At 44.5% G+C, this 27,786-nt stretch overlaps 1 protein-coding gene across 8 annotated transcripts in view; it reads right to left on the minus strand.

Annotated features, from left to right (window-relative positions):
- ubr3 (ubiquitin protein ligase E3 component n-recognin 3) overlaps positions 1-27,786 on the minus strand; it is a 416,754-nt gene that overhangs the window by 119,967 nt on the left and 269,001 nt on the right. For all 8 annotated transcript variants that reach the window (XM_068035371.1, XM_068035370.1, XM_068035368.1 and 5 more), the window contains one exon: positions 13,874-13,959. In XM_068035371.1, coding sequence (XP_067891472.1) covers positions 13,874-13,959 — 86 coding nt within the window. The remainder of the gene's footprint in view (positions 1-13,873; positions 13,960-27,786) is intronic.

Below are 27,786 nucleotides of genomic sequence, written 5' to 3' on the forward strand. Positions count from 1 at the left end.
TTCTGAAAACTAGAGAGGATAAGTCAAAGGGTTATTCTATGTGCTCTATGCCTCGAGACACAAAACCAAGATTTCATTTGCTTTTTTCATGGCCTCATCCACCTGCACTGCCACTTTCAAATGATCAGTGTGTCTGCTCACCAAGGTTCCTACACTCCTCTATTTCATTTAGAAGATTTCAATTGATATGAATGAAAACAAGTCTGCAAAATACCTCAGTAAGGTGCAAGAGGTACTAAAAGTAAATTAAAAGCAAAATACTGCGGATGCTGGAAATCTGAAACAAAAACAAGAAGTGCTGGATTCACTCAGCAGGTCTGGCAGCATCTGTGGAAAGAGAAGCAGAGTTAACGTTTCGGGTCAGTGACCCTTCTTCGGAACTCCACTAAAAGTAAATTAATGGTTACATTGCTTATTTAAGACACGTCAGCAGAAAAATCACTTCAGCACAAAACACTGATTTAAACAGAAAACAAGAATTTTATTTGAACATTTCGCGATGTGTCTTCAATTTTTTAGACTTCAAAAGGTTGTTGGAGAATGTTGTCAGCAAATGTTCCGAGACCCAACCTTGAAGACATACTGAGCCCTTATCTAAAATTACATCCCTTCAGTGTTCTGGAAAGGAGTTCTAGTGCACTAGATGCGCATAATGTAATTAACATTTCATTTTTTTCCCTTAAGTTAAAATGTGGCTATATTTATAAGTCAAATCTATTTACAGTTGGGTACTGAAATATTTTTGAACGCACACTCTGAAATCTAACAACACAGGTTAAAGATTTTGGCAGATTATTCTGCTACAAAGTTGTTACTGAAAACTAAATCACAAATCCATTTGATACAAGGCAATGCATGAGTTGATTTAACTGGGGAGATGTAACATTTACAAGCGCTTCTAACAACTGCATAGCAAGTCTTATAGTTATCTATATTATTCATATTCAGTACGTCCTAAAAGCAGCAATATCACATGCTTTTGCTGCAAGTATAGTTTGGAATAACAAAAAAATCCTCATCATTGTAAGGATGGACAAATAAATTTTCAAATATTTTCCTCCAAATGGTGCTTCAGAACTTGAAGCACAGTGATGAAACCCTGCCTCATTTCTCTTTGACTGCAGTGCCTAATCCTGGAAGAGGAAGCTCATAGTTCATAGCAAGCAGTCAACGATTCCAGCCTGGTTTGTGCAGTGCTCCTCGATCTGTAACTCAGCTCACTTTCACCCAAAGACAGCATGGGACATAAGCGACTGGGATGAATCAAGAAAAACAACTTATATTTATAGAGTGCCTTTAACCAAGAGGCTTCATAGAAGCATTATGAAGGAAAATATGACACTGAACCACACAAGGAGATATTAAGTCAAATGATCAAAAGCTTGTTCAAAGAGGTAGGTTTTAAGAAGTGTTTTAAAGGAACAAAGCGAGGTAGAAGAGTGGAGAGGTTTAGGGAGGGAATTCCAGAGCTCAGGGCCCAGGCAATTGAAGGTGCGGCCACCAATGGCGGAGCGATTAAAATCAGGGATGCTCAAGAGGCCATAATTCGATGAATGCAGACATCACAGCGGGTTGTGGGGCTGGAGGAGATTCCAGAGATAGGGAGGACAAGGCCACAGAGTCCTCCTGACTAACATCTGGGGGCTTGTGCCAAATTTGGGAGAGCTGTCCCACAGACTAGTCAAGCAACAGCCTGACATAGTCATACTCATGGAATCATACCTGACAGACAATGTCCCAGATACTGCCATCACCATCCCTGGGTATGTCCTGTCCCACCGGCAGGACAGACCCAGCAGAGGTGGTGGCACAGTGGTATACAGTAGGGAGGGAGTTGCCCTGGGAGCCCTCAACTTCAACTCCGGACCCCATGAAGTCTCATGGCATCAGGTCAAACATGGGCAAGGTAACCTCCTACTGATTACCACCTACCGCCCTCCCTCAGCTGATGACTCAGTACTCCTCCATGTTGAACAACACTTGGAGGAAGCACTGGGGGTGGCAAGGGCACAAAATATACTCTTGGTGGGGGACTTCAATGTCCATCACCAAGCGTGGCTCGGTAGCACCACCACTGACCGAGCTGGCCGAGTCCTAAAGGACATAGCTGCTAGACTGGGTCTGCAGCAGGTGGTGGGGGAACCAACACGAGGGAAAAACATACTTGACCTCGTCCTCACCAACCTGCCTGCCGCAGATGCTCACGTCCATGGCTGTATTGGTAGGAGTGACCACCGCACAGTCCTTATGGAGACGAAGTCCTGCCTTCACATTGAGGATACCGTCCATCGTGTTGTGTGGCACAATCACCGTGCTAAATGGGATAGATTGTAAACAGATCCAGCAATGCAAAACTGGGCATCCATGAGGCGCTGTGGGCCATCAGCAGCAGCAGAATTGTACTCAACCACAATCTGTAACCTCATGGCCCGGCATATCCCCCACTCTACCATGACCATCAAGCAAGGAGACCAACCCTGGTTCAATGAAGAGTGCAGCACCAGGCATACCTCAAAATGAGGTGTCAGCCTGGTGAAGCTACAAGACAGAACTATCTGCGTGCCAAGCTGCGTAATCAGCATGTGATAGACAGAGCTAAGCGATCCCATAACAAACGGATCAGATCGAAGCTGTGCAATCCTGCCACATCCAGCCGTGAATGGTGGTGGACAATTAAACAACTAACTGGAGGAGGTGGCTCCACAAATATCCCCATCCTCAATGATGGGGGAGCCGAGCACATCAGTGCCAAAGATAAGGCTGAAGCATTTGCAACAATCTTCAGCCAGAAGTGCCGAGTTGATGATCCATCTCGGCCTCCTCCTGAAGTCTCCAGCATCACAGATGCCAGACTTCAGCCAATTCAATTCACTCTGCGTGATATCAAGAAACGACTGAAGCCACTGGATACTGCAAAAGCTATGGGCCCTGACAATATTCCAGCAATAGTACTGCAGACCTGTGCTCCAGAACTTGCCGCACCCCTAGCCAAGCTGTTCCAGTACAGCTTCAACACTGGCATCTACCCTGCAATGTGGAAAATTGCCCAGGTATGTCCTGTACACAAAAAGCGGGACAAGTCCAACCCGACCAATTACCGCCCCATCAGCCTACTCTCAATCATCAGACAAGTCCAACCCGACCAATTACCGCCCCATCAGCCTACTCTCAATCATCAGTAAAGTGATGGAAGGTGTCATCAACAGTGCCATCAAGCAGCACTTGCTCAGCAATAACCTGCTCAGTGACGCTCAGTTTGGGTTCCGCCAGGGCCACTCAGCTCCTGACCTCATTACAGCCTTGGTTCAAACATGGACAAAAGAGCTGAACACAAGAGGTGCGGTGAGAGTGACTGCCGTTGACATCAAGACAGCATTTGACCAAGTATGGCATCAAGGAGCCCTAGCAAAACTGAGGTCAATGGGAATCACAGGGAAAACCCTCCGCTGGCTAGAGTCATACCTAGTGCAAAGGAAGATGGTTGTGGTTGTTGGAGGTCAATCATCTGAGCTCCAGGACATCACTGCAGGAGTTCCTCAGGGTAGTGTCCTAGGCCCAACCATCTTCAGCTGCTTCATCAATGACCTTCCTTCAATCATAAGGTCAGAAGTGGGGATGTTCGCTGATGATTGCACAATGTTCAGCATCATTCATGACTCCTCAGATACTGAAGCAGTCCAAGTAGAAATGCAGCAAGACCTGGACAATATCCAGGCTTGGGCTGATAAGTGGCAAGTAACATTCGCGCCATGCAAGTGCCAGGCAATGACCATCTTCAACAAGAGAGAATCTAACCATCTCCCCATGACATTCAACGGCATTACGATCGCTGAATCCCCCACTATCAACATCCTAGGGGCTACCATTGACCAGAAACTGAACTAGAGTAGCCATATAAATACCGTGACTACAAGAGCAAGTCAGAGGCTAGGAATCCTGAGGTGAGTAACTCACCTCCTGACTCCCCAAAGCCTGTCCACCATCTACAAGGCACAAGTCAGGAGTGTGATGGAATACTCTCCACTTGCCTGGATGGGTGCAGCTCCAACAACACTCAAGAAGCTAGACACCAACCAGGACAAAGCAGCCCGCTTGATTGGGACCCCATCTACAAACATTCACTCTCTCCACCACCGACGCACAGTGGCAGCCAGTGTGTACCATCTACAAGATGTACTACAGCAATGCACCAAGGCTCCTTAGACAGCACCTTCCAAACCCGCGACCTCTACCAACTAGAAGGACAAGGGCAACAAATACATGGGAACACCACCACCTGCAAGTTCCCCTCCAAGTCACACACCATCCTGACTTGGAACTGTATCCCCGTTCCTTCACTGTCGCTGGGTCAAAATCCTGGAACTCCCTTCCTAACAGCACTGTGGGTGTACCTACCCCAAATGGACTGCAGCAGTTCAAGAAGGCAGCTCACCACCACCTTCTCAAGGGCAATTAGGGATGGGCAATAAATGCTGGCCTGGCCAGTGACGCCCACATCCCATGAATGAATAAAAAAAAAACGGGAGCTAATGTAGGTTGGCAAGCACAGGAGTGTAAGGTGTACAGGTCTTGATGCGAGTTAAGCCATGGGCAGCAGAGTTTTGGATGATCTCGTTTACAGAGGGTAGAATGTGGGAGACCAGCTAGGAGTGCAATGGAATCGTCAAGTCTAGAGATAACAAAGGCATGAACAAGGGCTCCAGCAGAAGATGAGCTGAGACAGGGGCAAAGTCAGACAATGTTAAAAAGGTGAAAATTGGCGGTCTTGTGATGGTGTGAGTATGTGGTCAGAAGCTCATCTCGGAGTCAAATATGCGACTGAGGTTATGAACAGACTGGGTTAGTCTTGGATTGTTGCGAGGGAGACGGATGGAGTCGGTAGCGAGAGAATGGAGTTTGGAGAAGGGACCATAAACAATGGCTCCTGTCTTCCCAGTAATTAATTGGGAGGAAATTTCTGCTCATGCAGTACTGGATGTCAGATAAGCAGTCTGATAATTTAACAGTGGAGGAGTTGAGGGAGGTGGTAGTGAGTCAGAACTCAGTGTCATCAGCGTACATATGAAAACCAACACTGTGCTTTTGAATGATGTTGCCGAGAGGCAGCATGTAGTAGATGAGAAATAGGAAGGAGCCAAGGATAGATCCTTTGGGGACACCAGAAGTAGTGTGGAAGCAGAAAGAGAAGCCATTGCAAGTGATACTCTGACTATGATTAGATAGATAAGAATGGAACCAGGTGAGAGCAGTCCCACCCATCTGGATGACAGTGGAGAGACGTTGGAGGAGGATGGTGTGGTCAACCGTGGCAAAGGTTGCAGACAGGTCAAGAAGGACGAAGAGGGATAGTTTACATTTGTCATAGTCACATAGGATGTCATTTGTGACTTTGATGAGAGCCGTTTCGGTACTGTGGCGGGGCGGAAACTGTATTGGAGGGATTCAAACTTGGAATTCTGGAAAAGATGGGCACAGATTTTGGAGGCTACAGCACATTCACGGACTTTGGAAAGGAAAGGGAGATTGGAGATGGGGCAGTAGTTTGCAAGAATAGTAGGGTCAAGGTTTTTTTCCCCCCCCCCCAAGGAGAGGTGTGATGACGGCAGATTTAAAGCAGAGAGGACAACACCTGAAAAGAGAGAACGGTTAACAATATCAAATCAGAGTAACTCCACACAATGCCTGAGAACAGAAGGAGGGTATATCGGCCAACTAAATCATGGATGCTTGTAAATCTAATTCAAGTCTTGCACCTCAGTTCTTTTACTACTCATGAGCAATATTCCCCTTAAAATTTAGTTGTTCTGCAGAGTCAATTTTTCAGTGTGCATTCCCTTTAAATTATTTTGTGCAGCTGCACACATGCCATATTTCTCACAGAATAAGGCTTGCATGGTACTTTCCAGGCTGCTGAGCAGCCGGAAACACATTCAGCTTAGCGGAAGCATTGCTCAGGAGCGATATCGTAGTATTCAGGAGGAATAGGGAAGGAAAAAGAAGACAGGAGGGTAGTATTGATCAGGGATAATATCACAGTTCTACAAAAGGACGATATACTGGAGGGTTCAAAGCCTGAATCTATTTGGATAGAGTTAAGGAACACTTAAGGAGCAGTTACATTGCTAGGTGTTTACTATACATCCCCAAATAGTAAGGAGGAGATCAGAGAAGCAAATGCATAGGAAAATTTCAGAGAAATATAAAAATAATGGAGCAGTAATAGTAGGGGACTTCAATTACCCTAACACAGACGGAGGAACAAAAAAGAGTAAAGGGTAAGGAGGTTGAAGAATTCTTAAAATGTGTACAGGAGAACTTCCTTAAATCAGTACCTTTTTACATCAACAGGAAGGAAGCCATACTGCATCTAATTCTGAGAAATAAAGTAGGGCATGTAGGAGAACAGCTGGGCAACAGTGATCATAATATAATTAGGGTTAAAGTAGTTATGGAAAGGGATGAAGGAAAAAAATCAAACGTGAAAATACTGAACTGGAAGGGAACCAATTTCAGTGATTTGTGAAGGGATCTAGCTCAGATGGACTGGAAACCAAGACTGGCCAGGAAAACAGTTAATCAGCAATGGCAGGACTTCAAGGCAGAGATACTGATTAAAAACCAGGCATATTCACAAAAGGAGGAAAGATGAGGCATCAAAGCTTAGGGATCCCTGGACGACAAAGGAAATAGAGGTTAACATAAAGCCTGCATTTGCTGACAAAGTGGCGCATTGTTATTACTGGCACATGAGCAAATGCAGCCTTAAACCCAAATCCCCACAGTGGCTACGATTGCTGCCTCCATCCCATCCCCAACAGTACCCCGCTCCCTCCTGCCATAGTGTTTCTCTTCACCACTCCCTCTCGTGCCTGTCTGCTCACTGCTCGCTCCCCACCTTGCCACTTCTCCCCCCTCAGCCACTTTCTCCCCGCCTCGCTGCTTCCCAACCCCTGGCGACTCGCTCCAGGCCTCGCCACTTCCCTCTTTTTGGTCACTTGCTCCTGCGTCACCCTGTGACCCCTCGGCCGCTCGCTCCCCACCTTGCAGCTTCGACAGCTTGTTCCCGGCACTGCACCGCTTCTTCGGGAGGCACGGCTGGGAATGATCGGCCATTGGTGTGGGGGGTGCGGGGAGAGAGTGTGAAGGCAAGAGCGTGTGGCTGAGTGAAGGCAAGAGTGAGGTGGGATGGAGCGGGAAACTGAATGCGACGATTGAAGCTGGAATGGCGGGAGGGAGCAGGATACTGTTCAGTGGAATGGAGCCGGCGATCGTGTCTATTGAGGGGTCATGATGTCATTGCGTGGTGACGTCAATGCGCACATTCATACTGGCAAGCTGGCAAATGTTCGCATGCACTGATGACCTCTGCGATCGCTCTGCGTTGTCAGGAGTCACTTTGTAACATAAAACAGAAAAGGAAGTTTATAACAAAAGTCAGGCACAGAATACACAGTGTAGGGGGAAATTGGAAAAGGATATAAGACAGGCAAAGAGTGGATAAAAGAAAAGTTTAGCAGGCAACATAAAAGGGAACCCAAAAATAATTTTTATGAACATATGAAAAGTAAAGGATAGTTAAAGAAATTGCGGAGACAACTAGGAACAAAACCGAAAATCATCTTGTGGAGCAGAGTGCAAGACTGAGGTACTGAGGTACCTTGCATCTGTCTTCACAAAAGAGGATGAAGTTAATGTTGGAGTAGAACAGCTACTTATATTTATAGAGCAGCTTTAACATAACAAAACATTCCAAGGCGCTTCACAGGAGCGGACCAATATAGATAGGATGAGTGAGTGGACAAAAGTTTGGCAGATGGAGTATAATATGGGAAAATTTGAAGTTGTTCATTTTGGCAGGAAGAATAAAAAAGCAAAGTACTTCTTAAACAGGGAACTACTGCAGAATTCTGAGCTGCAGAGGGATCTAGGTGTTCTAGTGCATGAGTCACAAAAAGTTAGTATGCAGGTACAGCAAGTAATAATGGAATGCTACAATAAAAACAAGAAATGCTGGAAATACTTCTGCTCCTAACTCGTATGGTTGCATTAAAAAAACGAAATCTGACACCGGGCCGCAAAAGGGGATATTAGGTCAGATGACCAAAAGCTTGGATAAAGAGGTAGGTTTGAAGCAGTGTCTTAAAGGAGAAAAGCAAGATAGAGAAGCGAAAGAGGTGCAAGGAGAGTATTTCAGAGACAGCCTAGGCAACTGAAGGTGTGGTCACCAATGGTGGAGTGATTAAAATTGGTGATGCTCAAGAGACCAGAATTAGAGGAGTCCAGATATCTCGAAGGGTCGTGGGGCTGGAGTAGATCACAGAGATAGGGAGGGGTGAGGTCATGGAGGGATTTAAAAACAGGGATGAGAATTTTAAAATCAAGATATTGCTTGACCAGGAGCAAATGAAGGTCAGAGAGTACAGACGTGATAGGGGAACAGAACTTGGTGCGAGTTATGACACGGGCAACATGGTTTTGGATGATGTTTATGGAGGGGAGAATGTGGGAGACCAGCCAGGAGTACATTGGAATAGTCAACTCTAGAGGTAATGAAGGCATGAAAGAAGGTTTCAGCAGCAGATATGCTGAATCGGGGGTAACAAAAGACTTGAGATTGCGAATATTACACCCTAGGACAGTAAAAGGGAGAGGGATAGATCTGGTAGGTGGAGGCCAGTCACTCTAATGTTAGTGGTGGGAAAACTACTCGAGAGCTTTATCAGGGACAAAACTAATTCTCACCTAGAGAAGCATGGGTTAATAATGGATAGACAGCACAGATTTGTTAATGGCTAATTACGTCTGACTTAACCTGATCAAGTTCTTTGATGAAGTAACAGGGAAGATTCATGAAGGTAGTGGAGTAGATGCTGCATATATGAACCTTCAAAAGGCATCTGATAAAGAACCTCACAGACTTATCTGGAAAATAGAAGCACATGATATCAAAGGGCTAAAGGGCAGGAGGTGTAGAGTAGTGGTGAACGGCTATAAAGACAGCAAATACTGGAAATACTCAGCAGATCTGGCAGCATCTGTGGCGAGGGAAACAGAGTTAACTTTTCAGATCAATGATCTTTCATCAGAATGCAATTCTGTTGAAAGGTTATCGACCCGAAACATCAACTCTGTTTCTCTCTCTGCAGATGCTGCCAGAGCTAAGTATTTCCAGTATTTGCTGTCTTTATTTCAGATTTCCAGCAGCTGCAGTATTTTGCTCTTGTAATGGTGAACTGATGTTTTCTGAATGGAGGGAAGTATGCACAGGGGTCAATATTAGGACCATCTTTCTTCCTCTTATAAATGACATGGATTTTGGCATAGGGAACACAATTTCAAACTTTGTGGATGACACAAAACTTGGCAACATTGTAAACAGTGAACAGGATATTAAACTTCAGGAAGATGGACAGACTGGTGAAATGGGCAGACACAGCAGATGAAATGAATGCACTTTGGGAGAAACAACATGGCAAGGTAGTATAATCTAAATGAGGGATATATTTTGAGGGATATGCAAGAGCAGTGGGATTTGGGGATGCATATTCACAAATCCTTGAAGGTGGTGGGGCAAGTTGATATGGCAGTTAAGAAAACTTGGCTTTATAAATAGGGGCACTGAAAACAAAAACAGTCATCATGCTATATCTTTACAAATCACGTTAGGCCTTGGACAGTTATGTACAATTCTGGGCACTTTAGGAAAGATGTCAAGGTCCTGGAGAGGGTACAGCTGAGATTTACCAGGATGATACAAGGGATGATGGAGTTCAGTCATGTGGAGAGACTGTAGAGCTAGGATTGTTCTCCTTAGAGCAGAGAAGGACAAGGGGAGACCTAATGGAAGTATTTCAAATTAGCAGTGGTTTTAAGAGCAAGTAGAGAGAAACTATTTCCTCTGGCAAGTGGGTCAGTAACCTGAAGTCATAGGTTTAAAGTATGAGTATTGCTAAAAAAGAGGTATGCTGTCAAAGCTTTTTGTCTTGCACTCATCGGGACAGACGCAGAAATTGCAAATTTCAAAGGGAGCAACAATTTATACTGCATGAGAAAAAGGTGCTGATTGGTTGGCAAGCCAACTCACTCTGACTGGTCGAGGCGTTGCCATTGGGAATGCACTAGGGAACTATTGCCCCCCCAACCCCCCATTCTTTTACTTAATTCAAAAAGGCGCAATGCCTGGACATGTCCCTTTTGCCTGCATATGAACATATGTAGCTTCTGGTAAGCGAAAGTGAGCTATATTGCAAGTCTGACTCAATCTTAAGTTGGTTGTTACTGTACTTCTTGGGACATTTGGAATTGTTCAGTAAGTGCTGTCCAATCACAGAACCGCCGTACGTCCCAATAACTGGCGGATCATATCAAACAGCATGTCTCTTCGGTTGCTGGCAATAAGCAATGTATTGATCTTACTCAACCAGTCCGTACTTGCAAAACTCAGAATGTCTAATGTTAGATGTGATTCCGCGATTGGACAGCACTTACTGAACAATCCCGAGTGTGCTAAGAATTACAGTAACCAATTTAAGATGATCAGTCAGGCTCGCAATGTGGCTCCCTTTTGCTTGAGAGAAGCTACACATATTCATATGCAGGGACCTGCCCTCTACAAAAGGAACAGTCTAGGCGTTGTGCCTTTTTTGAATTAAACAAAAGCGTGGGGGACAATAGTTCCCTAGTGCATTCTCCATGGCAACACCTCAACCAGAGTCGACTTGCCAACCAATCAGCACCCTTTGTCATGCAGCATAAAATGTTGTTCCCTTTGAAATTTGGCATTCTTGCATCTGTCCTGATGAGTGCAAAATGAAAAGCTTCGACAACATGTTACTTTTTTCAGCAATACCCAAGATTTAATATCGATCAGTATCGGCGACCACGCTCTGGAAGTGGTTCAACAGCTCACCCACCTAGGCTCAACTATCACCACTAACCTGTCTCTCGATGCAGAAATCAACAAGCGCATGGGAAAGGCGTCTGCTGCTATGTCCAGACTGGCTAAGAGGGTGTGGGAAAATGGCGCACTGACATGGAACACAAAAGTCTGAGTGTATCAAGCCTGTGTCTTCAGTACCTTGCTTTACGGCAGCGAGGCCTGGACAACATATGTCAGCCAAAAGCGACGTCTCACCTCATTCCATCTTTGCTGCCTCTGGAGAATCCTTGGCATCAGGTGGCAGGACCGTATCTCCAACGCAGAAGTCCTCGAGGCGGCCAACAGCCCCAGCATATACACCCTACCGAGCCAGCGGCGCTTGAGATGGCTTGGCCATGTCAGCCACATGGAAAATGGTAAGATCCCCAAGGACGCATTGTACAGCGAGCTCGTCACTGGCATCAGACCCACCAGCCGTCCACGTGGCTGCTTTAAAGACGTCTGCAAACGCGACATGTAGTCCTGTGACAGTGACCACAAGTTGTGGGAGTCAGTTGCCAGTGGTCGCCAAAGCTGGCGGACAGCCATAAAGGCAAGGCTAAACAGTGGCGAGTCGAAGAGACTTAGCAGTTGGCAGGAAAAGAGACAGAAGTGCAAGGAGAGAGCCAAATGTGTAACAGCCCTGACAACCAATTTTATCTGCAGCGCTTGTGGAAGAGTCTGTCACTCTAGAATTGGCCTTTATAGCCACTCCAGGCGCTTACCCATTGTCTCTCGAGACAAGGAGGCCGAAGAAGAAAAGAAGACGACTCAAGATTTAAAATAATTGGCAATAGCAACAGTGCCGAAGTGACTTTCAGAAAACAATTGGGCATATACTTGAAGAGGACTAATCTGCAGAGCTGTATGGAAAAAGTGGTGTGAGGGACTAAATGGACAGCTCTTTCAAAGAGCCAACACAGACAAACATGGTGGGCCAAGTGGCCTGTTTCTGTGCTACATGTTTCTATACTGTTGACCATTTTTTATTCCCTGGTTACAAAGCAGGAAATTCTCTCCCAGTGTTCCCCTTCTAACAGTGACATAGCGTCAATAGTTTTATCTTTGGTAAAAATGTTTCAAGGAAAAGCAATTTTTCTAAATGTTCTCAGTCCTTGGTGGGTCTTTTGTTTATTTCCTTAAGTTGGTTGGGACTTGGGTTGTCAAATGTCTTTGTACTGGTAGAACATAATTGCCAATCATCCATTTTTGGAGTGGACAGTCAAATTTATCACTGTTGCTCCCATCTGGAAATAACAGAACAATTGTTTTTAGCAGTTGGACAGTGATCCACAAATTCATGGTTCAGGCCATTATGCCCAGGCCGAGCATGTGCCCCTTCCCCCACGAGTAGAAATAAGCTTGTGCACAGGTTTAGTTTCCTTGCAGCGCAAGTTCAACTCTTCACTCTGCTGTGTCATCAGCCAAAGTACCCCCTGTTCATTCCAGGTGGTGTGGAGAAATTCCTTCAGGGCACTGAGCTCAGGGCAGCATAGCGCCATTGAGTAATTCTGCCGTACTATTGTGGATGGGAGAAAAGTTTTATGGTTCTGGCCAGGAGCTGTGCCAGGTAGAGGCACTAGGCTCATTTCACAGCAACCCTTTCATTCAATCATTATAGGTTTAGCCAGGCACTACGGAGCCCAGGGGTTTCAAAACAACAGGTTTTTTGTCAGAACTTACATAAATTTGTTCATTATTTCAGAGTAATCACAGTATGGGTAGGAACTGCTCTCAGTCTCTGTGTAATGACTAATAGCTGATAGTCTACAAACTCAAATAACTTTCTCGTTGAGAGTTATCATAGGAGGAAAACACCTTCCAATAGGGCTGGGATAGAGAGATAGGTTGGCAACATTTTACTATTAAATGAGCATTTAAAAAAAAAGCCACATCGTATAAAATTAAACAAAAAGCAATGCAAGTACAGTACATATATAATTCATGGGTCAACTACATGTGTCTGACATTCCTGTCATTTGATTCTGTCCAAAGTAACACCTTGAAAATCAGCTGGATTCACTGACTAGTCTGTATGTGCTAATCTGAAGCACAAAGCTCCTTTTAAATATTTAGTATCAACATTCAGTAAAATATAAATAGTCAGGCCTCATTTTCAGGAAATACTCTTGCATAGCACCCATCACTTCTTACATTGTCATAACTTGAAATACCAAAAAGTAATATTTTCAGAATCTGTAAAAGCTTACTAAACAGGGACTTTGCAGAATCTGGTAAATGTGCATGCAAATATTCCATATTCATTTGACGGTGAAACTTGCCCAAGATTGGTAACTTGACATAACAGTTTTACAGTGACATGAATAGCACACGACCAACAGTGAATGCAGCATGATCAGAACATTCTTGCTACATCTGGACAACCTGCTTCCACTGCCACTCTGCAAGAAGAATGTTCCGAATGAAATGTGTACCCAAAGAATATTTTTTCTTGTCTTCAGGTATTTTGCAACTTCTGTTTCTGAATGAGACTCATGTAAGAATATCTATTTTCAGTGACAATAAACTAACTGCAGAATGTGATCCTAAAACATCAATAAAAATCCTAAAATCTACTGTAATAAAAAGAAATATAACTTATTCAGTGCTCTTTAAGCAATAGCTTTGGTTATAGCTTTTTTTCAAGTATTTTTATTCTAGTTCTATGTTCTTTTTTCATCTGTCAGCTTTTCCAAAGCTGTTTTTTGGCTTTTGCAAGTTTTGTAGGCTTGCATGTTTGTATGAAAGCTTCTCTTCAAATCATGCACATGATAAAACATCAGGTTAGACTCCTGCTACTGAAGTGAGAAACAGAGGGAGACACAGACAGACAGATTCTAAACAGGCAAGACTGACTTCAGAACAAAATGTGAGAATCATCTTATCACATGTAGCACTCGATAACTACTTAGTTTTGGTGAACCACTAGCACAATTATTTTATGTATGCACTTACTTAAACAGGATCTTTTTGTAGTAGCACTTGCTCCTCCTAAACACAAGTTTCCTCCTCGATGAACTAATTCCAGCTCCAAATTCAGCCTGTTCAATTAAAATGTAATTACAATTTATAAATGGAAATTATTTCATTGCCTTTCTACTCACCACTTTACAATTAAAATACATCCTCATTTATGAATGAAACTGCAACAAGCAAAATTCACTTATGCCAATAGGGTTTCTGTGCAAATATTCAAACAAAAATAAAAGAATTTGTACTGGCTGAAATTGTTTTAATATTTCCTTACTCTACAATTATAAAATGTATAGTGTCTTTAAGCATTTTTCTTCCAATAATAAAGCCTGATTTTCTATATAAAGGTTTCAAAATCCAAGAAGTTGTAGAACATATCGCCAAGTTTATTAGCTTAATCCACGAGGTCTCAAATGCAGTTTTAATCCTCTCTGTTGCTCAGTAGAATGCAATTTAACATTGAATATTTTTTCTGCGTAGGTCATCATCTGTTTGGTGCTGATAAGAGCTTCTGTGTGACAACAGAATTTCCCATTCTTCAGGCCATTTGCTGTGTTCACTGAACTTCTAAAAACCTACCAGTGAGCAAGCAAGAACTGAAAATTTCAGATCAGTGAGCATGACAGTTAAGAGTCAAATAACATGATTCAGTTCATCATGAGAATACCAATAACGGACTATGTTTAATTTATATATTAGCATCAGTGTACATCCTCTATAGAAAAACTTTAGACTATCAAGACCAATGAGGTTCCAAGGCAACCTTAAAATAAATGTTTTCAGAATATTACAGTTAATTGCAAACTTTATGAAGACCACTGTCTGTTATTTTAATGGTCTCTAGTTTTGTTTTTTTGGGGAGATAATTACATTTAGAAACTATATTGGTTGAAACTAATAGGTTACACAATTTGATCACTTATTGAGGATAATAGGACAAATTTGTGTGTATTTTGAAAGCTCATCAGAACTGAAAATACTCAACTGTCAATCTAATACAGTAAATTGCAGATATCCTTTATATATGTTTTGAAGGTTGGTTGATTGGTTTTGGTATAATTTCATTGTTCATCCAGACTTTTCCAGTTGTTTCTAAACATTTGTGGAAAAAAAATGGGTGCACAAGAAGCTGCCTAAATTTTAAATAAAAGTCAATAAAAGGCATTCTTCATTCTGACTGTCGTTGAAACTGGGCAAGGCCGTCTTTTGAAGTCTCCAGTATGAGATGGGTTTAGCAGAAGCATTACACTGAACCTTTACAACTGGTCGATGAAAATCTCCAGGCAGAACTCAGCACCAAAAGTAAACAATGTCACTGCGAATATGAAAACCATAAAATACATTATACTAATTGTAGCTTGTTAACTACAATACAAACAAAATTCACAAAAACCCAGAATCTGATGCTGTTGTTAGACAGGCAAGCTCGAGTTCAACAAAAATATGGTCATGGATCTTAATGCATGTCAAGATACCCAGCTGACCAAATGGTAAAAAATGTTTTTACCTCTCCCAACCCACGCACCCCCCAACAGAAAAAAAAGGAATGAAACCGGACGGACCACCCGGCATCGACCTAGGCAAACGACAACAGCCAACCCAGCCCTGTTGAACCTGCAAAGTCCTCCTTACTAACATCTGGGGGCTTGTGCCAAAGTTGGGAGAGCTGTCGCACAGACTAGTCAAGCAACAGCCTGACACGGTCATACTCATGGAATCATATCTTGCAGACAACGACCCAGACACTGTCATCACCATCCCTGGGTATGTCCTGTCCCACTGGCAGGACAGACTTAGCAGAGGTGGTGGCACAGTGGTATACAGTAGGGAGGAAGTTGCCCTGGGAGTCCTCAACATCAACTCGAGACCCCATGAAGTCTCATGGCATCAGATCAAACATGGACGAGGAAACCTCCTGCTGATTACCAACTACCACCCTCCCTCAGCTGATGAGTCAGTACTCCTCCATGTTGAACAGCACTTGGAGGAAGCACTGAGGGTGGCAAGGGCACAGAATGTACTCTGGGTGGGAGATTTAAATTTCCATTACCGAGTGGCTCGGTAGAACCACTACTGACCAAGCTGACTGTGTCCTAAAGGACATATCTGCTAGACTGGGTATGCGGCAGGTCGTGAAGGAACCAACAAGAGGAGAAAACATACTTGACCTCATCCTCACCAATCTGCCTGCCGCAGGTGCATCTGTGCATGACAGTATTGGTAGGAGTGACCACCGCAGAGTCCTTGTGGAGACTAAGTCCCGCCTTCACATTGAGGATACCCTCCTTCATGTTGTGTGGCACTACCACTGTGCTAAAATGGGACAGATTTCGAACAGATCTAGCAATGCAAAACTGGGCATCCATGAGGCGCTGTGGGCCATCAGCAGCAGCAGAATTGTACTCAACCACAATCTATAACCTCATGGCCCGGCATATCCCCCATTCTACCATTACCATTAAGCCAGGAGACCAACCCTGGTTCAATGATGAGTGCAGGAGGGCAAGCCAGAAGCAGCACCAGGCATACCTCAAAATGAGGTGTCAACCTGCTGAAGCTAGAACACAGGACTATCTGTGGTTAGCACCGCAGCCTCACAGCTCCAGCGACCCGGGTTCGATTCTGGGCACTGCCAGTGCGGTGTTTGCAAGTTCTCTCTGTGACCGCGTGGGTTTTCGCTGGGTGCTCCGGTTTCCTCCCACAGCCAAAGACTTGCGGTTGATAGGTAAATTGGCCATTACAAATTGCCCCGAGTATAGGTAGGTGGTAGGGGAATTAAGGGAAGGTGGGGATGTGGTAGGAATCCGGGATTAATGTAGGATTAGTATAAATGGGTGGTTGATGGTCGACACAGACTTGGTGGGCCGAAGGGCCTGTTTCAGTGCTGTATCTCTAAATAAATAAATAAAAAAATCTGCGTGTCAAACTGCATAAGCAGCATGCGATAGACAGAGCTCAGCGATCCCATAACCAACGAATCAGATCTAAGCTCTGCAGTCCTGCCACATCCAGCCGTGAATGGTGGTGGACAATTAAACAACTAACTGGAGGAGGAACAAAAACAAGAAATGCTGGATTCACTCAGCAGGTCTGGCAGCATCTGTGGAAAGAGAAGCAGAGTTAACGTTTCGGGTCAGTGACCCTTCTTCGGAACTGCCAGTTCCGAAGAAGGGTCACTGACCCGAAACGTTAACTCTGCTTCTCTTTCCACAGATGCTGCCAGACCTGCTGAGTGAATCCAGCATTTCTTGTTTTTGTTTCAGATTTCCAGCATCCGCAGTATTTTGCTTTTATTAACTGGAGGAGGAGGTGGCTCTACAAATATGCCCATCCTCAATGGTGGGGGAGCCCAGCACATCAGTGCGAAAGAGAAAGCTGAAGCATTTGCAACAATATTCAGCCAGAAGTGCCTCCTCCTGAAGCCTTCAGCATCACAGATGCCAGACTTCAGCCAATTCGATTCACTCTGCGTGATATCAAGAAATGACTGAAGGCACTGGATACTGCAAAGGTTATGGGCCCTGACAATATTCCGGCAATAGTATTGAAGACTTGTGCTTCAGAACTAGCTGCCCGCCTAGCCAAGCTGTTCCAGTACAGCTGCAACACTGGCATCAACCCAGCAATGTGGAAAATTACCTAGGTATGTCCTGTACACAAAAAGCAGGACAAGTCCAACCCCGCCAATTACCACCCCATCAGTCTACTCTCAATCATCAATAAAGTGATGGAAGGTGTCATCAACAGTGCCATCAAGCGGCACTTGCTTAGCAATAACCTGCTCAGTGACGCTCAGTTTGGGTTCCGCCAGGGCCACTCAGCTCCTGACCTCATTACAGCCTTGGTTCAAACATGGACAAAAGAGCTGAACACAAGAGGTGAGGTCAGAGTGACTGCCCTTGACATCAAGGGGGCATTTGACCGAGTATGGCATCAAGCAGCCCTAGCAAAACTGAGGTCAATGGGAATCAGGGGGAAAACCCTCCGCTGGCTAGAGTCATACCTAGTGCAAAGGAAGATGGTGGTGTTGTCAGAGGTCAATCATCTCAGCTCCAGGACATCACAGCAGGAGTTCCTCAGGGTAGTGTCCTAGGCCCTACCATCTTCAGCTGCTTCATCAATGACCTTCCTTCAATCATAAGGTCAGAAGTGAGGATGTTTGCAAATGATTGCACAATGTTCACCACCATTCATGACTCCTCAGATACTGAAGCAGTCTGTGTAGAAATGCAGCAAGACTTGGACAATATCCAGTCTTGGGCTGATAAGTGGCAAGTAACATGTGCGCCACACAAGTGCCAGGCAATGACCATCTCCAACAAGAGAGAATCTAACCATCTCCCCTTGACGTTCAATGGCATTACCATCGCTGAATCCCCCACTATCAACATCCGTGGGGTTACCATTGACCAGAAACTGAACTGCAGTAGCCATAAAAATACCGTGGCTACAAGAGCAGGTCAGAGGCTAGGAATCCTGCGGCGAGTAACTCACCTCCGGACTCCCCAAAGCCTGTCCACCATCAACAAGGCACAAGTCAGGAGTGTGGTGGAATACTCTCCACTTGCCTGGATGGGTGCAGCTCCAACCACACTCAAGAAGCTCGACACCATCCAGGACAAAGCAGTCCGCTTGATTGGCACCCCATGCACAAACATTCACTCCCTCCACCACCGACGCACAGTGGCAGCAGTGTGTACCATCTACAAGATGCACTGCAGCAACGCACCAAGGCTCATTAGACAGCACCTTCCAAACCCATGACCTCTACCAACTAGAAGGACAAGGAACATCACCACCTGCAAGCTCTCCTCCAAGTCACACACCATCCTGACTTGGAACTATATCGCCGTTCCTTCACTGTCACTGGGTCAAAATCCTGGAACTCCCTTCCTAACAGCACTGTGGGTATACCTACCCCACATGGACTGCAGCGGTTCAAGAAGGCAGCTCACCACCACCTTCTCAAGGGCAATTAGGGATGAGCAATAAATGCTGGCCTGGCCAGCGACGCCCACATCACATGAATGAATTTTTAATAACAAATGGGAGACATGAGTAAGACCCAGCTCACAGCAAAAAGGTTGTAATTTAGACATGTGCAGTATATTTGTAGGATCTCCCCATAATAGGATATGATCTTGCAAATGCTAAGATGTAGAAGTAACAACAGCAAATGAAAGCCTTATAGAATTCCATCCATACCCAAGAATGCAGCGAAAAGCAGAGATTCAGTGCAACACAGTCCCAAATTATGCAACTCAAAGAACAGGCAACAATGGAATCCTGATACTCCTAGCTCAGCGTGCTACTGCAGCAAATTAAATCTAAATTAAAGAGCACCTGACATCTCATGAAAAAACATTTAACAATTGATTTTTGGTATACGAATGGAGAATTTATTAAATAGACAAAATTTTGCAGGTGTGGAGTGGGCCGCATTCCCAAGTATCAAAACCCAAAATTGGTCTGATGAAGAGTGCCAAAAGTAGGTCAGCCTCAAAATCATTACCTCTGAATTAATTTTATACCTGACTAATAGTTAAATAGTTGCATACAGTTATTTATAACACCAAGAGAAATATTTAATATTCTTGTCCTGTCACATAGATTCCTCCCCACTTCTCAATCAACACGAGAGCAAGAATTACAGGTTTAAGTGCCAACAGGAAAAGCAACAGGGATAACTTCTTGTGCATCTCAAAATGGTAGCCAATAATTGAAAAGGAAAGTGTAGTCAATAGCAAGAAGGGAGACATTAACTATCATTTATACCTTTCTAGAAAGTCTGGATCAAACAGATCAGTGATGTAGGCCGGGATTTCATGAGGAAGCGGTGGTACCGCCCATCAGCTGGAAAGTCGGGGGCGAGCCCGTCTCCACTGGCCCTGGAAGTCACAGCCGTATTTAACAGTTCTCAGGCAATTAATTGCCTGCAGCTGCCACTTCTGCCCCTCTGGGGCAGGGTGCCACACCTCCAAGAGCTGCTGGCCAACCAGCAGGACACTAGCTCTTCAATCCCAGTAGCGCCACTGGGAGCGGTGGCCACTGCTGTGTTTGCAGCAGTCCCTCGACCCAGCCAGCAATGGAAACTATAGAAGGTGGTAAATGGGGTTGGGGTTTGCTGGGGCCAATCAGCCAGGTCCTGGGAAGGTGGGGAGGGGGGCGGTGTTCTAGCAGGGGTGGCCAATGCTACTGTGGGGCCCCTCTGTGTGGCACAGGATGCCCTATCAGGAAGGACAACCCCAGCCTGCAGGAAGGCCACATGGTTTAACTGCGCAGCCTCCCCAGGTGGCGAAGTGCCCATCCGCCACTGGTAAAATATCAGCGGCAGTGGAAAGAAGCCCTTAAATTGGCTATTAATTGAAGTGAAGTCAATAGCAAGAAGGGAGACATTAACTATCATTTATACCTTTCTAGAAGGTCTGGAACAAACAGATCAGTGATGTAGGCCGGGATTTCATGAGGAGGTGGTGGTACCGCCCATTGGCTGGCAAGTTGGGGGCGAGCCGTCTCCACTAACCCTGGAAACCATTCCATGGCATTCCGCCTGACACCTCCCCCCATTCCGCTGGTAAAACACCAGTGGGGACGGATAGGCAACGGGCACGGTACCCTAAGCCTGATTTTACCCCCCACTCCAGCCTCCAAGCCCACCCCCGCGAGGTGGGGTGGGGTGGGTGTAATAAAAGTCCGGCTGTAGAATCTATAAACCCTATGCAGGCAACTGTGCAGGAGCTAACTGCAAGAATGAGGACTTCAGAATTTTTTTTTCAAGTTGTAAAAATGTGAAGTGTAAGGATGTCAATTCATATTTGTCACATATTGACAAGGGCAAAACGCTCACATCCACGCTGCAAAAATGTATTAATTAATTATTTTATTTAGTACAGCAGCCCTCCATTACAGTACTAATGTTTTTTTTCAGTAAAAGAGATTAAATCAGAGAAAAATATCTTTCTAAAAAGGTCCTTGAACGTAGGAGTCACCTTGTGTGTTTTCTCTGCAGTTGGAGAGTACTTCAAAAAAAATTTTAACAACTGAGATAAAGAACAACTATATCCTGCAGCACATTGATGCAAAATATTTTGAAGGTCAAAACAGTTACTCTGTAACTAGAAGGTGCCCTTAAATAAATAATAGTGTAAAATGCTAAAATGCTGTATTCACAGGTAAATTTCAGATCATTTTTTATAAGGAAAACTGCCCATACCCAATTAAAAATTACAAGCAGCAAATCATATGACTTTTTCCCCAGAAAAAACATTTGTGCTCAACAAAAAATTAAAAATTAGTCATGAGCATTTGGATAATAAACAAAATTACTGAACAAAAATATATGGACACTTCCAATGACATCACCACCCACATGCTAGCGATTTTGAATGGGCTTCCAGGCCACTCTGCTCCAAACCTCATGACAGCCTTGGTCCAAACATGAACAACAGAGCTTGAAATCCAGTGGTGAGGGGAGGGTGACTGCCCTCGACATCAAGGTCGCATTCAACCTAGTACAGCATTTAGGGGTACTAGCAAAACTGAAATCAATGGGGATCAGACAAAACTCTCCAGTGGCTGGAGTCATACCCAACAAAGGAAGATGGCTCTGGTTTTTGGAGACCAATCATCTCAGCCCCAGGACATCGCTGCAGAAGCTCTTCCGGGCAGTGCCCTAGCCCAACTATCTGCAGTTCTTTCCTCAATTATCTCCCTTCCATTATAAGGCTAAAAGTGAGGCTGTGAATTGATAATTGCAGTGTTCAGCTCCATTCACAATTCACCAAATTGTATGCTTCCTCTGTATATCTTGCTATAAGACTGCTGCTCCATTCTAGCAAAAGACTGCATAAACAGGAGACTGACAATAATTCTTAAGTTGTATGCCCAAATAGGTAATCCCCTACATTGGCATTACCTATACTCACCTACATATGGAAGGAACAGTTATCACCTGTCAAAATCTAAACTGTGCCTTCCATTGCCAACTTCAGCAGACATAGGGTACCCAAAACCAATATACAGAGCAATCCCAGGGTATTGTAATGACCGGGTCTGCTGGATAGAAACATAGAAAGATTTACGGCATAGGAAGAGGCCATTTGGCCAACCGTTCATGCCAGCTGAAAAAAGCTATCCAGCCTAATATCATTTTCCAGCTCTTGGTTCGTAGCGCTGTAGGACATGGCAGCTCATTTGCATATCCCAAACTGGAGGCAGGGGTGTAAAATCAAGTGGGAGGCAGGGGGTATAATTCCCATCAGCCACCCACCCCTGCCGCCATTTTATCAGCAGCAGGGGAGATTCAAAATGGCCCACCCGGTCCAGGCCAACTGAGGCCCTTATGTTGTCAATTTCTTGCCACTTAAGAGCATCTTCCCATCGCCATTGGTACTGTACCAGAGGCAGCCAGGAACTTCAGCATCTGTGGAGGCCGCCTGGTAAATTCCGAAGCCAATCAAGGGCTGGGGCCACGCAAAATCCCTGCATGGCTTCCAGACCTGGTGGAGGCGAGCTCGACCCCCAACTTTTAAGCGGGTGGGCAGGACTTCTGCCACCATATAAAATTCCGGACCAAGTGTTTTTTAAATGCGATGAGAGTTTCTGCCTCTCCCTTGCTTTCAGGCAATGAGTTCCAAACCTCTACTGCCCTCTGGGTGAAAAGATTACTCCTCAATACCCCTCTAATCCTTCTACCAATGAATTTAAATTTATGCCTCCTGGTTATTGACTTCTCTGCTAATGGAAATAGGTCCTTCGTATCCACTGTATCCAGGTCCCTCATAATTTTATACACCTCCTCCGTTCCAAAGAAAACAATCTCAGCCTATCTAATCTTTCCTCATCGCTAAAATTTTTCACTTGAGGCAACATCCTTAAATCTCTTCTGGACCCTCTATAATGTGAGCACATCTTTCTGTAATGTGGCGGCCAGAACTGTACACAGTATGCTAACTGCAGTCTAACAAGTGTTTTACACAATTCCAGCATAACCTTTCTGCTCTAAGCCTCAGCCAATAAAGGAAAATATCCCATATAGCTTCTTAACCATCTTATGTACCTGTCCTGCTACCTTCAGGGATCTGAGGTCAAGCAGTCCAAGGTCCTACTGTCCCTCCACATTTCTCATAACCCCACCATTTATTGTGTTTTCCCTTGCCTTATTTGTCCTCCCCAAATGCATTATCTCACACTTCTCCTTAATGAATTTGCATTTGCCATTTTTCTGCCCACCTGACCAGTCCATTGATATCTTCCTCGCCATGAACCACACAGCCAATTTTTGTATCATCTGCTAACTTCTTAATTGAGCCTGCTATATTTAAGCCTAAATTATTGATATATACCACAAACAGCAAGGGCCCAGTACTGAGCCCTGTGGAACCCAAATGGAAACAGCCTTCCAGTCACAAAATGATCCACTGACCATAAGCCTTTGCTTCCTGCCACTGAAGCAATTTTGAATCTAACTTACCACTTTCCATTGAGCTTTTAATTTTCTCACCAGTCTGCCTTATGGGTCCTTTTCAAAAGCATTGCTAAAATCCATGTAGACTACAACAATAGTGCTCCCCTCATCAACCCTCCTTGCTACCTCCTCAAAAAATTCAAATCAAGTTAATCAGACACTACCTTTCCACAACAAATCCATGCTGGTTGTCCTTGATTAATTTGTGCCTTTCTAAATGATGATTTACACTTCCCCTCCTTAACAGTAATAGTCTTAGAGTCATTACAATACAGGAGATGACCATTTGGCCCATCGAATCCAAGCCAGATGTCTGATTTGTCCCCCTCTTGTGAAAAGAAAAGTATTCATGAAGGACCATGTCCACGTCTTCCACCTTCACATGCACATTACCTCTTTGGTCTCCAATTGATCCTACCCTTTCTTTAGTTATCCTCTTATGCATTATGTATTTATAAAAAAATCTTTGGATCTTCCTTGATATTACTTGCCAAGATTTTTCATGCCCACTCTTTGCATTACTAATTTCCTTTTTAATTTCATCGCTGGACTTTCTATACTCCTCTAGGCTTTCTGCAATATTAAGCTATTGGCATCTGATATAAGCTTTGCTTTTGCCTTATCCTACTCTGTATGCCCTTTGACATGGTTGAGTGGGAGGTCTATGGGAATCCGAAACCCTTTTTCTTTCTGGGAACATACTTGTTCTGAACCCTCTTGATCTTCTCGTTGAATACCGTAACAACTTACAATTATTTATTTAGAGATACAGCACTGAAACAGGCCCTTCGGCCCACCGAGTCTGTGCCGACCATCAACCACCCATTTATACTAATCCCACATTAATCCCATATTCCTACCACATCCCCACCTTCCCTTAATTCACCTACCACCTACCTATACTAGGGACAATTTATAATGGCCAATTTACATATCAACCTGCAAGTCTTTGGCTGTGGGAGGAAGCCGGAGCAGCCAGCGAAAACCCACGCGGTCACAGGGAGAACTTGCAAACTCCGCAAAGGCAGTACCCAGAATTGAACCCAGGTCGCTTGAGCTGTGAGGCTGCGGTGCTAACCACTGCGCCACTGTGCTTTGTTTGATATAGCACCTTAACATAATAAAACTTCCCAAAGAGCTTCACCGCAACATTATAAAACAAAATATGACACCGAGCCACAAAAGGAGATATTAGGTCAGATGACCAAAAGCTTGGTCAAAGAGGTAGGTTTCAAGGAGTGTCTTAAAGGAAGAAAGCGCAGCGGAGATGCAAAGAGGTGCAGGGAGGGTATTCCAGAGGTCAGAGCCGAGGCATCTGAGGCTGCAGGAGAGGGACGAGGCAATGGAGGAATGTGAAAGCAGGGATGAGAATTTTAAAATCAAGACGTTGCTTGTCCAGGCGCCAATGTACGACCACATATACGTCACTGAGCGCAGAGGTGATAGGTGAATGGGACTTGGTGCAAATTAAGACATGAGTGTTGGATGATCTAAGTTTGGGGAGAGTAGAATGTGGGAGACCAGCCAGGAGTGCATTGCTCGAGGTAATGTAGGGATAATTGAGGGTTTCAGCAGATGAGCTGAGACGGGGCAAAGTCGAGCAATGTTCCGGAGGTGGAAATAGGCTGTCTTAGTGACGGCGCGAATACGAGGTCAGAAGCTCATCATGGGCTGAAATCTGACACCAAGGTTGCAAACAAACTGGCTGAATCTCAGACTGTTGTCAGGGAGAGAGACGGAGTCCATGTCTAAGGAACGGAGTTTGGAGCAGAGACCGAAAACAACGGCTTCAGTCTTCCCAATCTTTATTTGGAGGAAATTTCTGTTCATCCAGTACTGGATGTCGGATATGCAGTCTGGTAATTTAGCAATTACCAGAGCAGGAGTTGAGAGATGTGGTGGTGAAGTAGAGCTGATTGTCATCAACATACATGCAAAAAGTAATGCTGTGCTTTCGGATGATATCATTGAGGGGTAGCATGTAGATGAGAAATAGGAGGGGGCCCATAGATAGATGGGCGACACCAGAGGTAAACAGTGGAGGAGCAGGAAGAGAAGTCATTGCAAGTGATTCTCTGACTACAATTAGATAAATAGGAACAGAACCAGGTGAGAGTAATCCCACCCAGCTGGATGACAGTGGAGGTGGAGCAGGAGGATGATGTGGTCAACTGTATTCAAATGCTGCAGACAGGTCGAGGACGAGGGGAGAAAGTTTATCATGGTCACAGTCACACAGTATGTCGTTTGTGACTTTGATAAGAGCTGTTTCAGTACAGTGGCAGGAACAGAAATCTGACAGGAGGGATTCAAACACAGATTTCTGGGAAAGATGGACACAGATTTGGAAGGCAACATGTTCAAAGATTTAGGAGAGGAAAGAGAGGTTGTAGATGTGATGGTAGTTTGCAAGAGCAGTCGGTTGAAGGGTTGTTTTTTTTGAGGAGAGCAGTGATGACAGCTAACATGGAGACCAGGACGGAAAGTTGGCTGATCAGCTGGTAAGTGGGAATAGGATCGAGAGAATAGGAGGTGTGTCTCAGACAAGATGAGCTCAGAAGGCATGAGGGAGTACAGGAGAGAAACAAGAGAAAGATGCGAGTTCAGGGCTAGGGCAGGGGGAAACATTACAAGAAGTCTGGCCAGGTGGGCTAGTGGAAGGGAGAGACATGGCAGAGGTAGCTGATCGGATGGTCTCAATTTTAGTGACAAAAATGTTGATAAGCTCCTCCCACTTACTGTTGGAGGTGAGGGTGGACAGGACAGAGGTGAGGGGTTTAAGATATAAAACAGGGCTGTGTTCTCGCACCTACACTGTTTGGGATCTTTTTCTCCCTTCTGCTCTCCCATGCGTTCAAGTCTTAAGAAGGAATTTTCCTCCACACAAGATCAGATGGCAGGTTGTTCAACCTTGCCCGTCTAAAAGCAAAGACCAAAGTACGGAAGGTCCTCATCGGGGAACTCCTCTTTGCTGACGATACTGCATTTACATCCCACACAGAACAGTGTCTGCAGAGAGTCATCGACAGGATTGCTGCTGCCTGCAACGAACGACTTTTGGAGAGTTGGGAAGGATTCTACAGTGGATGGAAAAATCACCCAGATAAAGAGACAGGCTGAGAGCTGCAAGTTTTGGGCTTTTAACGAGGCTGCTCGGAATAGAATCAGATTACAAAGGAGCTGGTTGAAGCAGTTTGACTGCAGGCAGAGGAGCCTGGACTGAGGGCTCACCATTGGTGAATGACTTACAGCTGTTGTCGTTGATGACAGGAAGAGTTATACACGATACCACACCATCAGGACTGTAGCAGGCAAGGCTGAGGTTGTCCGAGAGGCGACAAAACCAAACCGTTCAAGGGAAGATTACATTGCTTGCTGTGGAACCTCATTACTTCAGTATCTGCATCCTGGAGGAGTCTCCCAGGAGCCTCCCACAGCTCTGACACTGATTTGCCTTCAAGTAGGTGTTTCCAGTTCACTTTTGCCAAATCACATCTCAGTTTAATAAAATTGGCCTTTCCCCAATTTAAAACTTTTACCCTTGGTCTATATTTATCCGATTCCACAACTACTTTAAATCTAACTGATGATCACCACCAATAAAATACCCTTCCAACTATACCCCTTCTACCTGCCCAGATTCATTCCCTAGAACTAAGACCAGAACTACTGCTTCTCTTGTTGAACTTGCTACATACTGGCTAAAGTATTTCTCCTGAATGCATTTTAAGAATTCTGCACCCGAGATATCTTTTATAATGAAGATATCCCAGTAAATAGTAGGGTAGTTGAAATCCCCTCCATGTCCTTTAGTTTCTGCACTTCTCAGAAATTTGCCTTTATATTTGGTCTTCTATCTCCCTCTGACTGTTTGGGGCTCTACTTCCAAGAATGTGACTGCCCCATTTTTTTGTTCCTCAGTTCAACCTATATTGCTTCATTTGATGACCCTGCTACCATATCATCCGTCCTCACAGCTATTATTGTTTCTTTAATCAATATTGCAACTCTCTATTTTTTGTCCCCATCGCTATCTTGCCTGAAAACCCTGTAACTAGGAGCTGAGCTGCCATTCCTGCCCTTCTTTAAGCCACATTTCAGTAATAACAATGATATCATTGGTCCAAGTGTCTGTCTGTGCCCTCAGCTCATCTGCCTTATTCACTAGACTCCTTGCATTAAAATATATACCACGAATCACTGAACAAATCCTTTGTTGTCTATTTTCTAGCCTTTGTTTCCTTGACTTTTCATACTCACTCACTAATTTTCTGCCTTCTATTTCCAGCTTTGCTTCTCTTCCTTCCAAATCTACATTCAGGTTCCTATCCCCTTGAGACATTCTAAATCCCACTGAAAAAGCATGTACCTTCCACTCCCCCCACTCAAAACATTCTTCAGAATAAACTACTTCTGCCTGAAACAATCT

Source organism: Heterodontus francisci, chromosome 7 (assembly GCF_036365525.1).
Source record: "Heterodontus francisci isolate sHetFra1 chromosome 7, sHetFra1.hap1, whole genome shotgun sequence".
NCBI classification, from domain to species: Eukaryota; Metazoa; Chordata; class Chondrichthyes; order Heterodontiformes; family Heterodontidae; genus Heterodontus; species Heterodontus francisci.